At 39.5% G+C, this 14847-nt stretch overlaps 1 protein-coding gene and 1 long non-coding RNA gene across 2 annotated transcripts in view; one reads left to right on the top strand and one right to left on the bottom strand.

The window, feature by feature from the left end:
* Nucleotides 1-2389, bottom strand: part of LOC147102504 (uncharacterized) — a 51446-nt gene extending 49057 nt beyond the window's left edge. Inside the window, exon 1 of the long non-coding RNA XR_015073280.1 lies at nucleotides 2325-2389. This is a non-coding gene — a long non-coding RNA (uncharacterized LOC147102504). The remainder of the gene's footprint in view (nucleotides 1-2324) is intronic.
* A 168-nt stretch (nucleotides 2390-2557) lies between these two features.
* Nucleotides 2558-13832, top strand: LOC147102503 (LIM/homeobox protein Lhx1-like). The gene is made up of 5 exons (XM_085965020.1): nucleotides 2558-3383; nucleotides 5600-5823; nucleotides 6536-6813; nucleotides 8662-8827; nucleotides 12394-13832. Exons 1-5 carry the CDS (start codon nucleotides 3214-3216, stop codon nucleotides 12786-12788), a joined length of 1233 nt encoding a protein of 410 aa, XP_085821146.1. The 5' UTR covers nucleotides 2558-3213; the 3' UTR covers nucleotides 12789-13832.
* Nucleotides 13833-14847: the final 1015 nt, after the last annotated feature.

Below are 14847 nucleotides of genomic sequence, written 5' to 3'. Positions count from 1 at the left end.
TTGGAGTAGAGATAGACATGATGGCCGCAGAGATGTTGCTCATCCCTTATCTCGATTCATTCCTGACCAACACATGTCATCTCGGAGAGAGTCAATGGAAAAGGGTCCCTAGATAGAAGACTACAGCTGTCACTGTGAAGTCTGGAGGGCCACGTCCACACCAGCCACGCTTTTCGCTTTTGCATGAGAAGAACCCCATATGCAGAGAGGGCCTATTGATTGTTTTCTTTACGTCTTCACAAAGATTGTGCGAAGGACATAAACAGGAGGTCTGTTTGAGGGAATTCTGTGCTGTATGCGGAGGGGCAGCGGACGTGGGATGAAGAAGCAACTGTGTAACAAAGACAGTGGTCTTACGGTAAAAAAAAAAGTTGGCGCTTACGGAACGTTGCACCTTTGTTGCGAACAGGATGAGTTTCTTCTCATAACTGTGGACATTTTCACCTGGATGGCTGCCTGCCTGCAGGGAGCAGGCCTAGTTTTCTTTCACTTTATCTGCCGTGGACCATTCATTTCTCAGAAACGTTACAACTACTGCTATCTATTTAGTTTACCGATTTTTTTAAAATTAACATTAAGATGATTTGGAGTGTTAGATGTATTTCACGGTAATAGTAACAAAAAAACATAATTGTACGAAAAATTGCTCTGTTCGCTATTTGTAGCGAAATCATAAAGATGATGTTGTTGAATTAATTGACGGTGTCGGTGCACATAGCGACAGAGCAATTGTTCCCCCAATGTCAGGGGCTGATATTTTGTCCAAACGGCCCAAATAAGAGTGGATGTAGACAGGTTCAACATACGGAATCTATAAAGTTGTGTGAGATTGGATGGTAACGCATTGGACGCCACTGACAGACCATAAACCCGGCAGAAACTAGTAAACATAAAGAATACGCGCGAAGATTTGTTCGGCGCTTGTTAAAGCATGGCGATGTTAAAAGTTCAAACGCTGTCCAGCAATCGAGTTGATTCGCTAATTGAAGTGTTAAGACACTGCAGCAGACGAGTTCACAGTGTTTTATATAATAGCCAAATAAATGCACACAAACAGATTGTGTTTCCAAGCAAGCTGCATCCTGGATTAGCTCCAGTTCAGGCTGTCAGCGCCTACTCGAATGCAACTGGAAGTGGTGAAAGTGCTGTTTCGGTGCAGTGTTACAGTCTTAGGATCCTCTCTGTAGAGATCTACAGCCTCCTTGTTGGTCCTTTGCAGTTCCGCTGCCTATATATACCCGGCGAGACATAAAATGCATGGATATCCCCCACTCTACACCCACTCTAGTTGCCGCAATAAAAGATTGATCTCAAGCGGACTATAGTGCTGCAGACATTTTTGTTTTGAAAAGTATGGGAAATGTCTGAACTGAATGCAAATGTTCAACTTTCACGGCGCCCACGGTTTGGCAGCTGAGATCTGTCAACTGCTGGAGATGCTGACTGCAGGGTGAGCCTTTCTTGTTTTCGTCCGCGCTGACGCGAGGCGCAATACACACACACACACACACATCAAAAAAATCAAAACTTTCATTCTAACAGTAAGTATGCAAATATGTTTAGCCACTATTGGGTGTCGAATTTAAAGATTAATCGGCAAAGACGTCCATTAAACATCGCAAGTAAGCACTTCCCCTTGGGTAGGGCATTCATCAACAAGTGCAGAGGTGATAAAATGACTTGTTAGGTCTTTTCCTATCGTCTCTCACGTTTTCAGCGGATACCACTTCAAAGGTTAAAACGCATTTGCAGGCAGGGGGAAAAAACGCTCATGCATATGCAAGTTATTTTATTGACTCACCCCACCGTTGAGTTTGCATCAAACGTCATATACTCCTCCTTTTCCATTTTCACCTGATGATGGGCATCTACACAGCACCTCCCCATCCCCCACCCCCAAATGATATGTTTGTTATTTTACGTCTGATTAAGATATCGTCTTGGTATCTTTAGCAAATTATTATGGCTAACAAACGGAGCAATCACGCTGCAACAATTTGTACTATTGCAGAACGACCGAAACATGAGCAAAAAAAAACTCGTGGAAAGAAGCAAGCTGTGAATTTTAGCTACTTGTATCACACACTCTCAAAAAACCTGGCCAACAGCAACAACAACAAAAACTCCGAAAAGTGCAAAGAGGGTGAAGGCCTGAACATGTTCCTGTTCTTTGTTTTGTTGTTTTAGCCAATCGCTTTTTCCCCCTCGCCAAAATGCGCTGAACAAAAGTGCAAAATTACTATTCCAACTGGAACAAAAAAAAACGCAAAAAAGGAAATGCTAGAAGAAAGGCAAAATAACAATAATAATAATTGCAACTGTACCTAACCCTCAGAAGCGACCGCGGCTTCCGTTATTCTCTGGGCGAGATGTTGCGAGTCGTTCGCAGGCAGGAAAAAGGCAACACGCTTTAAAAAAAAAGCTGTCATAAATTAACGGTTGCCATGGTGCCGGGGCGGCTGATTGGACGGGGGCGCCGGTGACGCGGCGGGACGCGTGACGGCGATGTGAATAAGGTGTGCGCGAGCTCCAGGAAACATGCAGTCGAGTGAGCGCGTGCGGCGGGCAGAGCAGCAGCAGCCGGTGATTGGCATGTTTATCCACACAACTACTATAGCTGTACAGTAAACACGACTGGGGATATTGCTCTTTCAGATCAGGAAAGTTGAACCATGCAATCAAAAGCAATGCTTGCCACAGGCCTGTCACCCATATTTTATTTCTGGAGTATTTAATATATATCTATATATATATATATATGTGTTATTATTCTTATTTTGCTAATGGTACTCAATGCAAGCAAACTGAAGTATTTATTATAAAAAAAGCCAACCAAAATACTTTATGAGACAAGAGACAAAGTTAAACGTTGGCATCTTTTTGCATCATGTTGGAGTAAACAATTTACTCCCAATACTCCAGAGTGACAGCACTGTTGCTTGTTGATTAGTGTAGCCTCTTTTTTTTAAATTATTTTAGAGTTATTTCTTTAAGAGGGCGATTGTTGCTTTAGGAGTACACCTGCATCGGTTTCCTTTGACTCATATCAGCTACCTCAAAAGAAAGAACGCTGGCCACTTCATCCGTTGGAACCGTCGCCCTTTAATAAGAGCCATTCTAAGGATCAGCCTGCTGGACGATCGAGGACCTCATTATTACCAGCCAAATATCTAACCGTCAGCTATCTCATTATCTGGGAACAATCCAAAGACAATGGTGCACTGTGCGGGGTGCGAGAGGCCTATTCTTGATAGGTTTCTATTAAATGTCCTGGACCGAGCTTGGCATGTGAAATGTGTGCAGTGCTGCGAATGTAAATGCAATTTAACAGAAAAATGTTTTTCACGAGAAGGAAAGCTCTACTGCAAAAACGACTTCTTTCGGTAAGTGCAATGGGTACGTTTTTTAAGGCATCATCAGAATGATGGTGCCTTGTTATATTCGTATTGTGTAAACTTCAAGTTTGTTTCACATTGTTCCGAGGCTGAAATTTTGCTGATTTAATTTATTTGCGAGATATTGGGACATTATTTAGTGAATATAATAACACATGATTAGTGTAAAACAGGACTGTTGGATAACTTTCATATATCCCGTTCAGTTACTCGAAGAAAAGAAATTGAGACCTAAATAATTTAGCATCAGTCCCTCAAATAACTATGTACTGCTTCGCAATTTGATAAAACAACTGAATTGCATGAACATAAAACACTTTCGTTCAGCCCTCGTCCAGCAACTTTGCTGATCTGAAATGCGGAAAATGTGTATTCAGCAAGAGGAAACACGATGGGAGATGGCACATTTCTTTTGCTGAGGCAAATTAAAGCAAAGATCAATAACTGCGAATCCGAGAGGAAATCCATTGGCTCTGTCTACCTCCTTGGTGTTTTTACTTTATTGTAACGATGTGATAAGTGGCTTTGAATAACAAAGTGTTTGAAGAGGAAATCATAGACAAAAGACATCTGGGCAGACCCTTGTCAGCAATCACCTAAACGAACTGCACAAATACCTGCACAATTGCAATTCCCCATCCCACGAACTAAATCCATAACCAAATGTACAATGTGAGTCTGATAGTAGATTTAGAGATATATTGCCTGCTATAGGGTAGTTATTTTTCTCATGCTTGCTAAACAAGTTATTCCTATCTAACTTTTCCTTGTTCACAATAACTTTCATTTGCAACTATACGACATGTGTATAGTATTTACTGATCTTTTTCAATCAATAACTTTTACTTGCTTTAACCATCTAGAAACGTTTTTACCATTTTAAATTAGATTATCTCTGCCCTTAAAAAGTACTAGTCTGTTTCAAGTTGCAGAGCAAATGTGACAGCAAAATATCCTTTGCCTATTGCTTATATACCGGAACCATTGATTGAACCAGCCAACCCCTCAGTTATTATTAATGAATGGTTTAATGTCAAGTTTGAAGACCTTTCTAATCAGGCTCTCCTGAAATCTCTTTCCTCCTCAGGGATCATACGCCGTCATCACTTCAATCTGCCGTCACCTGTAAATGACGTAACATTTATTAATCCAACGATTTTTACACCCAGCACGGATATGAGATTCTTTTAAAATTTAGTTTTAGTTTATTTTATACGCAGCGAAATTATAGGGCAACGTTTTTTTAATAAATTGCCACCCTTGGAGCATTTTAACGACCTTTTCTCGAATATATTGGTGAGCCTTTCTCCTTGTTTTCTTTAAAAAAAAAACTACAGGTAAACTTCGGTAGTGTCAAATAGTTTGTGCTCACCTGTTATACGATTTCGTTAAGCGTCATCTTAGTTAGAAGTACACTGAAATTAAATATTGTACCGAAATACCTTCATATTTTAATATGAAAACTTAAAAATACCTTGATGTTTCAAGATGCAAACTTTTTGTAAGTCTGAATCAATATAGAGCAGGATATTCTACTCTATATTGTGTTTGGTGATCCTTACAAATACATTAATTAGCTTTCCACTTTTGATAGATAATACTATGGCATTGTAACCGCGACTATTTTTTTTAATTTTACCGATAATGTAAAACATATTTTACGTAAGAAAGCTTTTATATCCGCCCTGTACTTTAAATTGAAATGAGGAAGAAACATAAATAATCAGCTTAATGGAAACAATAAGTGAAGTCAGTTGCATTAAGAGGGGCAGACTCTGAGCTTACCATCAATGTAATTCTGGTTCAATGTAAAGCATTCCCCACAACATTCGGACACTTTTGGTCAGTTTGCTGCTATAGATCTCTCGTAAGTGGGTTTGCACTGATTTCCAGGCCTTTCCCCCCCCCCCCCCCAAAAGAAACAGCTCAGTGATCAATCTGTTCCACGCCGGTGTGTCGGTCCCGATTGGTTTCAGTTGCGGATCTGTACAATTATAAACGGCGTTTCTTCCGTTTGTGTGCTGGGAGACACTTTCGGGCAACATAAGTGGAATATGAACAGGAATCTGTCCAGTGGAAATGTAAATTAGTGCCCGCGCTTTGCTCTTCTGACGGGTTGGTATTAAGTTTGTTAACTGTACAACTGTACCGAATCACATTGAACATTTCTGTGACTATTTTTTTCCCCGTGTGGTGCTTTTCAGTCGTTTTGGTACCAAGTGTGCCGGCTGCTATCAGGGTATCTCCCCGAGCGATCTGGTGAGGAGAGCGAGAAGCAAAGTCTTTCATCTGAACTGTTTTACTTGTATGATATGCAACAAACAACTTTCCACCGGAGAAGAGCTCTACATCATAGACGAAAACAAATTTGTTTGCAAGGACGATTTTTTAAACAGCAATAATTCGAAAGAAAACGGCGCGCTGTCAGGTAAAGGCAAATCCTCATCATATATATATATGTGTGTGCTTAATGGGAACCTGGGCGACAGTGTGGCCCAGTAACGTTACAGTATCAATCGGCTGCAACATTACTATAATCTCGCACGTGTTTTACTCAATTAAATACTTTCACTGCAACATAGTGTGTATTGCCATTATGAAATGAAGAGGAATGTAAAATAATCGGGATTGGGGCTCCACGGAAATTACAAACGCGGGTATAACAGGCAGTGCGCTCAGGTTTTGAGCCTCCCGTTTCGCATCTTCCCCATTTTAACAGTTATTTGCTGTTAATTTAATTAAATTCCATTTGCTACTTTATGTATTATAGCGAGTAGCAGAATGTACGATTTTCGTGTAGCTTTTATGTGACACATCTCCTGTTTTGTCCATTGTACCATTTTATTCCGTTTTAGATGTATGTTAACTTTTTCCCCGTTTTACATTTTTTTGACATTTTCATTTTAATATGAGAATGGTTTGTTTTGGGGAGGATTGAGTAGGAATATTTAGAGCATTCATAACTGTTTCATTTGGTGTGTTTGGCATTATTCTAAAATGTAAAAGTACTGTAATTCGGCGGTCCAGAGGGGCTATATTATCAATTACTAATACAATCTCGGTAATTATCATCGTTTTAATTGGTTATTTATGTGATGTGAACTCATACATCATTCCATTTCATTTTGTGTGTTGTACAGTAACGGCATGTAGTGATCAAAGTTTGTCACCGGATTCTCAAGATCATTTACAAGATGACACAAAAGACTCAGAAAGCGCCAATATTTCAGATAAAGAGACTGCCAATAACGAGAACGAGGAACAGAATCTGGGAGCCAAGCGCCGGGGTCCCCGCACCACCATCAAAGCAAAACAGCTGGAAACTCTCAAAGCGGCATTTGCAGCCACTCCCAAACCCACCAGGCACATCCGAGAGCAGCTAGCTCAGGAAACCGGGCTAAACATGAGGGTTATACAGGTAAGAGAGACATTTAGAACTGAGGGCTCCAATGTAACAAAACATGGAGGCAGGGGGAGGCAGTGATTTAGGCTCAATATTAAACTTGCAGAGAAGTGCTCTGAGTGGGGGGATTAAATGGAGATAAATGCTTCAGGAAACCAAGCAAAAGAGGGTTGTATAAATGAGAGATTTAGAAACTGGGATAGATTATAAAAAAAACAGTTAACTCGGGGAGGGCAGACTAAAGGTGGCAGTGGGGGAGGGGGTCGTACTAGAAATGGCGAACCAACGGGCACAGGTAATGGATAGCATTGACCCGGGATAAATCCTCAGAGCGCTTTATTACACAAAAAGCTGGATTATCGGGATGGCTACACTTCAGCGGGGGAAAGTTTAAGCCGGGAGAAAGCGTCAAAAGTATAGAACGCAAAGCCAAACAGGAGGAGGTGGGTAAACAATCCGTTTTAATCAGGTCAAATGTGAGAGTAATGAAAGTAGGAAAACCCAGAAGAGTGCACCCAAGAGGTCAAGCCGCGTCCAAGCAAATATAAATAGAAACAATAACGCAGGCCAAATGTAATAGTGATATGGTCAGAGCGGCACAAGCCATCGTCAACCCAGAAACAAGTGCACAAGACAAGCTGCACCAGCAAATCCGGTTAATCACAATGATTGTACAGAGGCGGGTTAAACTATCCGAGAGCACCCTGCTTAGGGAAGCAACCCGAGGTGTAAACAGCTCAGAGAAAATGAACAGGAATACCCGGGTTAAATGTTAGGGCAGCTGATGAAAAACCGACCGCAAGAGCGGGTGGAGAGAGCCGTTGTGTGAGTTAAGAGATTATTACAGCAGAGGACCCCAGCTCTGAGGCAACGAAGGTAGAAACACGATTCTGTTGTAATAGGGACACTAACACCACATGGGGCATGTAAAAAGGCAACATTTTCTACATTTATTCCAGTTGTGGAATAAAGGGGCCGAGAATCCTGAGGTGGGTTACTGAAAGGGTAAGGCCGTCACTTTAGTCGACCCAGGTTAAATATAGAACACACCAGCCCCAGAGGATAATAATTACTTATAATCTTGCAGGGCAACTGGAATTAGCTTCAGAACCCTTCACCTGTCTTACAAAGCAAATTGTATTCATGCAAATATTTTTCAATTTGTCGGCACTTCTGTGCAAACTGATTTTAAGCATTAATTTTACTTCATTCAGTGCAATTTTGCGATTATTAAATGTCTGACTTTATTTCAATAACAAACTTAAGAATTGAACGATGTTGTTCAATGCGTCCATTACCTTTTTCAAAAGGAAAAAGTGAGTTTTAAAAGCTAAACTGGCGAAGAACGCTTACTTGCTTTTCATTTAAGAGCCACTTTTTCCAAGATGTGACATTTCAAACATATTTCGACCATACAACAAATAATGGAACCATTCTGCATTTGAATATATATTCAAAGAAGGAAGTCGAGTTTTAATTCAACTTGCAATTGCATTTTAAAATATAGCAGGTCCATTGGCTGTGTGTTATCCTAAGAGTCTGGAATCAAGAGGATATCGTTGAAATGCTTGGCATGACTGTTGTAAATTGGGTTTAGCGTTTAATTCTGGTGAAGCCTTCCGGTTTTCTTTCAGTTTATGAAACAGGAAGGTGTCAATATTAGCATTCTGTGTTTCAAGACTGGTTTGAGATTAATGTTGCAGTGTAGAATTAAAGCCAAGCTTTTTTTTAAGAGGTGCTGCAGGTTTGCCTCGATTCTGAATTATGGGGCTAGAAAGGGTATTGTTTGCGTTGTATGTATGGTTTAATATTAACTCAGGATTGTCGAAATAAAAGGAATCTTGCGGCTGCTTTGTGTCCCAGGTCTGGTTCCAGAACAGGAGGTCTAAGGAGAGGCGGATGAAGCAGCTGAGTGCTTTAGGGGCTCGTAGACACGCGTTTTTCCGCAGCCCCAGACGGATGAGACCCCTGGGAGATCGCCTCGACGGGGCTGACATGATGGGAAACGGCCCTTTCAATTACTACGGGGGTAAGTCCCAATTCATTTCTGTTAAACACTCCCCAGGATGTGCTTAAAAACTGATTACTTATTTAATGAGAAGGACGCTGCAAATTCAGTTTTACAGTCATGTATTGACGGACAATTGAAATACTGTATGAAGTTAGCCATTTATTGACTTATTATTGACTTATTCAATCACTGATTACACCAAGAGAGTCTCCGTGCTATTTTAAGGCTAAAGTATCTCTTTTCCCTCAACGATCTACTTGTCAATGTCAGATCAGTTTCATATGCAGAATCAACTAAGCAGTGTTTCCCGCTTACAAGAACCGACTGAGAAACAGGGAACCCCAATAAGTAGCGTCTAAAATAAATGGCCCGCCTAAAATAACCATAGGAATATACAAAAGGAACTGAAATAATACAACATATGTGCATATACGCCAGTATAAAAAGACCCAGGGAATGGCATAATGGTGCATTGCCATAGGGTTGTGTTTACTACTAACATCTACACTGGGTTCTTAAAAAGATACTTAAATGTAACAAATGTTTTCAGTCTTCCTATTAAAACTAACTAACGTTAACGTTGCTTACAATTGTGGGTTTTATTTTCCGATTTGCAGTTTAACAGAATGCAAGTAAACCAGGTTTCAAGCCTAAATAGGGAGTGCCATAAAGTTAAGGATTGTTGGGTAATTTTTTTAAAACTTTTTTTTTCAAAAGAAAAGTATATGGGTAGGCTTTACTTGATTATATTGCTGTACGTTATTTATTCAACGTTTACCCGTTTTGACTTCGTATTATAAACATTTCACTATCTTTGTGTAACGTGGACACTGTGATGTGAAACATGTGCTTCCGTTTTATTTACTTATAATTATGAATAATAAACTGCTTACTTGATGTAACATTAACGTTTTAGTTACAATAGCACATATCTATTCAGACCAGCACACAGTTAGAATAGGGCCTGGGATTGTTTAGTTTATATCTGGATCAATGTAATCTTGTAATTTATACCATTGACTTAATTTTAAAAGAAAAGTGTGCTAGAATGAGTGTAACGCGTTATAGATTTTTAGTATTGTTCTATAATACATACCGAGATATCGGAAAGGTCTACCCGGTACAATTCCACTGTACAATCAACTGGGTTAACATTTGTGAACTTTTTTTGTAACAAAGTTTCCATGTGTATGTTTAGTGACAGGCTTGGCGGAGCTTCCAGTGGATTGTAAACAGCAGACTCGCTGTTATTTGATGGCAAGGACACGGGGAAGACAATAAGCACACAGGAGGGGATGGGGTTAATTAATATGGCGTGAATGTACAGCATAAGTGGGAGGCTCTTAACAAAACCATAGCACGAAGCTTAAACTTCATCAACCCTTGAATGCTAGAACCTCCTTCCCTCCCCCCCTCCCCCCCTCCCCAAATAAAAACTTTCAGCTTTAAATCGTAGTTTAACATCGTTCCCATGCACTCCGAAAGGTGTAATGTATGTTTCAAATGAAAAAGAGAATGACCGCGCTTTGCTGTATTATTGATTAATTATGACCCATAAGCGGAGTAAGTTTATTTTTTTAACTTCATTTGCATTGGATTGTGCTGGGCAGTTAATTGCCGATCCAACGTCTCCCAAGCACCTTTTAAAAGAAAACATTTAAAAAAGATATTTTACACACGGCGATAAGCGGGTGAGCTGGCAGGGATTTCCCCATATTCGAGCTTACATTGAAACAGGACAAATTTGAAATTAAAATGAGGTCGGATATGATCGCATTTATTGAAGTTTTCTATACAACTATTGGATGATTGGAAAGTGCCAGCATCATTTTCATCCGTGCTTAGCTTACTCGTAGCGGCCAGTTTTAGTATGCACGTTCTCCATTTAATTTACTTATGTAAATTAGCATGCATTCAGGCTGAATTGAAAAATAACTGGTCGGATACAGAGTACTGCAACGGCGTTTAAATTCAAATATATTTTACCAGGGAAAAACAGATCCAGATGAATTTCAGAAAAGCCTTCAAAAGAACTGACTGCACATTTAACACTGAACCCCGTGTTATTTTTTTTAACTATAAACCCTATTAAGATTTTGGGGTGTAAATGATGTTGGTGCATGAACCATTGGTTTTAATGCTCGGATTTTTAAATAATGCGTATTGGGAGTAATTTGCATTAATACCTGTGGAGCATTTAGGTAGCAGACTGTTTTCAGAACACTTCACTGAATTTGGTAACTAGGTAACTAAGTGCGAGTGCACGACTTAAACCTCGGCTCCGAATAATAAACTATTTTACAAGAAGATCTTTCAGACCACGGTTGTGGGATGGCAGGCTGTTATTTGCCGTGTGCTCGACAATGACTAGTTGAGTGGTGGTTTTGTGAGAGCGGTTGCATTTGTGTAAAATGAGTGAGCATTATTCAAAAAGTGGGACCCTGCTGCGCCAGACCTTGTGTGTGATAGGGATTAATAACACAGAATAGTTTCCCAAGCGTTTGTTTGCAATCACATCTGCTTCATTTTTCACTTACAGAGATGAAATCTTGAGCAAAAAAAACCCCAAGACATCAGTCTGATTTACAAATGGGACATAAATTAGAACAAAAAAACATTTGATTGCTGTTTGCCTTGCCCGTTGCGCGTCACACTGTGAATTCACAGAGTAATTCTGATCAACGGAGTTTGGGGATGCTCGAATGTAAGGCTCATTAGCTAAAAGAGAAAATAATTCACTGTGTCACAAAAAAATTTCTGATTTTATATTCTCTGAAAGAATTTCATAAATGTTTGTTTTGGCTACTAAAAAATTTAAACGCCTAGAATTGTGTAAATGTTTTATTTTGTCTTAAACCTCGCAGCAGAGACATGCCCTATGATTGGGTCTCACTGGACCAGAAAGGATCATTACCACTTTATCTCACCGCCCTATGTACAACAACACCGTTTTATTTCACATTGCTACAGAGCAGCATGTCGGCCTCTATGGTTCCCAGAGATCTGTGAAGGTTTAGTTTCTGATCACAGATTTCATAGTGACAGCAGATCAACTCGAGTAACTTATAAAGAATAACAATAAATGCAATCATTTGGGAACGAATGCGTCTGGCTTTATGTTGAAGGTTGAATCTATAGACCACATTGTAACTGTGTGTGTGTGTCTTGGGAGGGGAGTAACCAGGTTCGAGTTTGGTGCCTTTAAAGGTCAATTCATGTTTAGGAGGTGCCTACCCTTTTATCAGTTCTCCAACGTGCAAAGGAGATAAACTAAAGTCACCGATTTCAATTCTAAAGTTTTCAGAGTGCAAGGCCAGGTTAGGAATTAACTGCAAACTTTGTTACTGTGAGTTTTAATTCGTTGTGTTCCTATTTTGATTTCACTTGGCTCGCGTTTTGGTTTTGAACAACGCATTGCTGAAACACTCCAATAAAACCTAGTTTATCTGATTGCAAAGTTAATTCGTCCCTACTCTTATTTGTATTTGATTTCTTGAAACTGCAATGTGTATGCACCAATGTGTAGGACTGCATAAGGATAACGTGCATTAATATTTATTTTCTCCCTTTTTTTTCATTCCCAGATTATCAGACTGAATATTATGGTCCTGGAAGCAATTATGATTTCTTTCCTCAAGGTCCCCCCTCGTCTCAGGCGCAGACTCCAGTGGATCTGGGTTTTGTGCCCTCCTCCGGGCCTGGGGCGACCCCACTCGGCGGACTCGAGCACCCACTGCCCGGCCATCACCCCAGCAACCTGCCGGGACCAGGCGACAGCCAGAGGTTCACCGACATGATCTCTCACTCTCACGGGGACTCTCCGAGCCCAGAGCCGGGTCTAACAGGCCCGTCAATGCACTCGATGGCGGCGGATGTGTTCGGGCCGGGTCCCAGCCCGTCCTTCTCCCTCACCAACGGGGGATACACCAGCCATTTGTCACATCCGCCTCCGGAAATGAACGAGGCTGCCGTTTGGTAACGACTTCCGACTTGGCGGAAATTGCCGAAACTCACGTCAAGGGACAATATTGACAATATATCCCTCTCTCTCTCTCTCTGCTCCATCCCAACCCCAAAGACAATAGCGTTGCCCGGACAGCAAGAACAAGGCGAGATCTTCAACAAAACTGGTCGCGAAAAAAATATTAAAATAACAATTTTTTAAAAACTTCAAACAAGGAGAAAGTTGCACCGAGCTAACACAACAACATGTTTTAAGCAAGGCGACAAAAGCTGGGATCCTAAAACCCAAAAGGAACAAATTTCAGAATGACCTCGAAAAGACAAAGGCGTTTGGGAGCCCTCAAGACTTCAACGCAAACTACTCTACCTACACAAAGCTGAACAACAAAAAAAAAGCTCATGAATGAACTGAAAGAGTCTACTGTTTACGTATTATATTTAATTCAGGAGTTTAATGTTTTAGAAAACATTTTAGAACCTCTTGATCTGAATTGAACAAACGGGCATCAAGTAACCAAACTTTTTTTTTGTTTCCAAAAAAATGTACAAAAGATTTGCTGGAGTTGTGGTTCACAGTTCCAGTTTGTACAAAGTGTTTTTTTTGCGTATGTTTACAAAAGTGGAGAAAACAAACTAGAAAGGTGCCAAATAGATAAGTCATAGCACAATTACTGTAGGTGCACTGCACCATCCACTGGAGAAAGTGTTCAGAAAGAGAGTGTTAAAAATATACTTTCTGCTAATTTTTAGCTCTCTCATAGAAATCATTCATATTGTTAATAATGCCCATATAGATTCATACAGGATTTTATTTTTGTGTCTTACAGAAACAAAAGGTCAAATATTTAAACAATTTTACTACATGGTCAAATATGCAGTCCCTAGCTGCTACTTTTTTTCTTTATACAGTATAGAATTCCTCATGATATCATTTTTTTTGTCATAATAATAGGCCTAAGCTTCTGTGACCTCCGTTGCATATTAGACCATTCACTGTATAAATGAAAAACATGTTGAATAAATTTGTGACTTTTTAATAAAAAATTGATGTTTTAATGTCTTTAAATGTCAGTGCTTTGTTTATGAACAAGGTATCGTGGCAGAATGAACTGGGAGTATCTTGCTCACTCTTACTTTCACTTATCTATACATTAAATGTCAATTTCTGCTCCCGCACGATCTGTTTAACTATCAACATCTATAAATTACCCCAAATTATATATTAAAAACTTTTGAGCATGCATTACTTTTATTTTTTGGCATTAAATTGATACCTACTGCTCGTTCCAAATGGAGTACAGTGTTAATTAAAATAAGTTAAAAAGTAAAAATAGAACTTGCGGATAGAATCCAATTCCTATGTATTCGATTTTCATTCAAGCACGTAAGAGTTGGACTTTATCACAGCTTACTTTGTTTTTTAATGGAACATCGTTTTAAAATTAGCCGTTGCAATTGCATCGAGTTCAAAATAATTAAATCACATCGAAGAAGCGATTGATCGTATACATTTAAGCAATGCGTCACAACAGTTTAAATAAATAATTTTTTAACCGATATTTATTTTTATTACCTAGTGATTAATAATGCACGGCCTTGCTTTTAATGTTAATTACTATTATTTACATACAATAATCGGCTCAAACCAGTTTTAGCGATTTATCAATGTGTTATTTCAGGTGAATAGTAACATGACAAACTTGCACTTTGAGAAAAAGTAATTCCTCAGATATTCGTTTTTTATTAGGGGGGGCAGAAAATTATGACTGGAAGACCAACATATTTGGTTTTTCCTATGTCGCTTAAAAGCATTTATGAAAATTGGTACACACAATATGTAAGAGAGGTAAGCAACATCATAGATGTAACTTAAGTGCAACACCTAAACCTTCCTCCGAAATAAATCATCACCGTTCATTTTCTGTGTCAATTTTTAACCACTAGCTTCTGTAAAACGTTTTCTATATAGGTTTCTAAAGGAGTTAGAAACTGATGTAAGAAATGTACAAATACACGGAATAGTCCTTAAAGTATGACATTCATAATCCACTTCCCCGCCAAAATATTGAGTTGTT

The sequence above is a fragment of the Somniosus microcephalus genome, chromosome 22 (genome assembly GCF_052327205.1).
Source record: "Somniosus microcephalus isolate GS21.2 chromosome 22, FLI_Smic_1.0, whole genome shotgun sequence".
NCBI classification, from domain to species: domain Eukaryota; kingdom Metazoa; phylum Chordata; class Chondrichthyes; order Squaliformes; family Somniosidae; genus Somniosus; species Somniosus microcephalus.
This window is presented reverse-complemented; position numbering and strand designations above follow the sequence as displayed.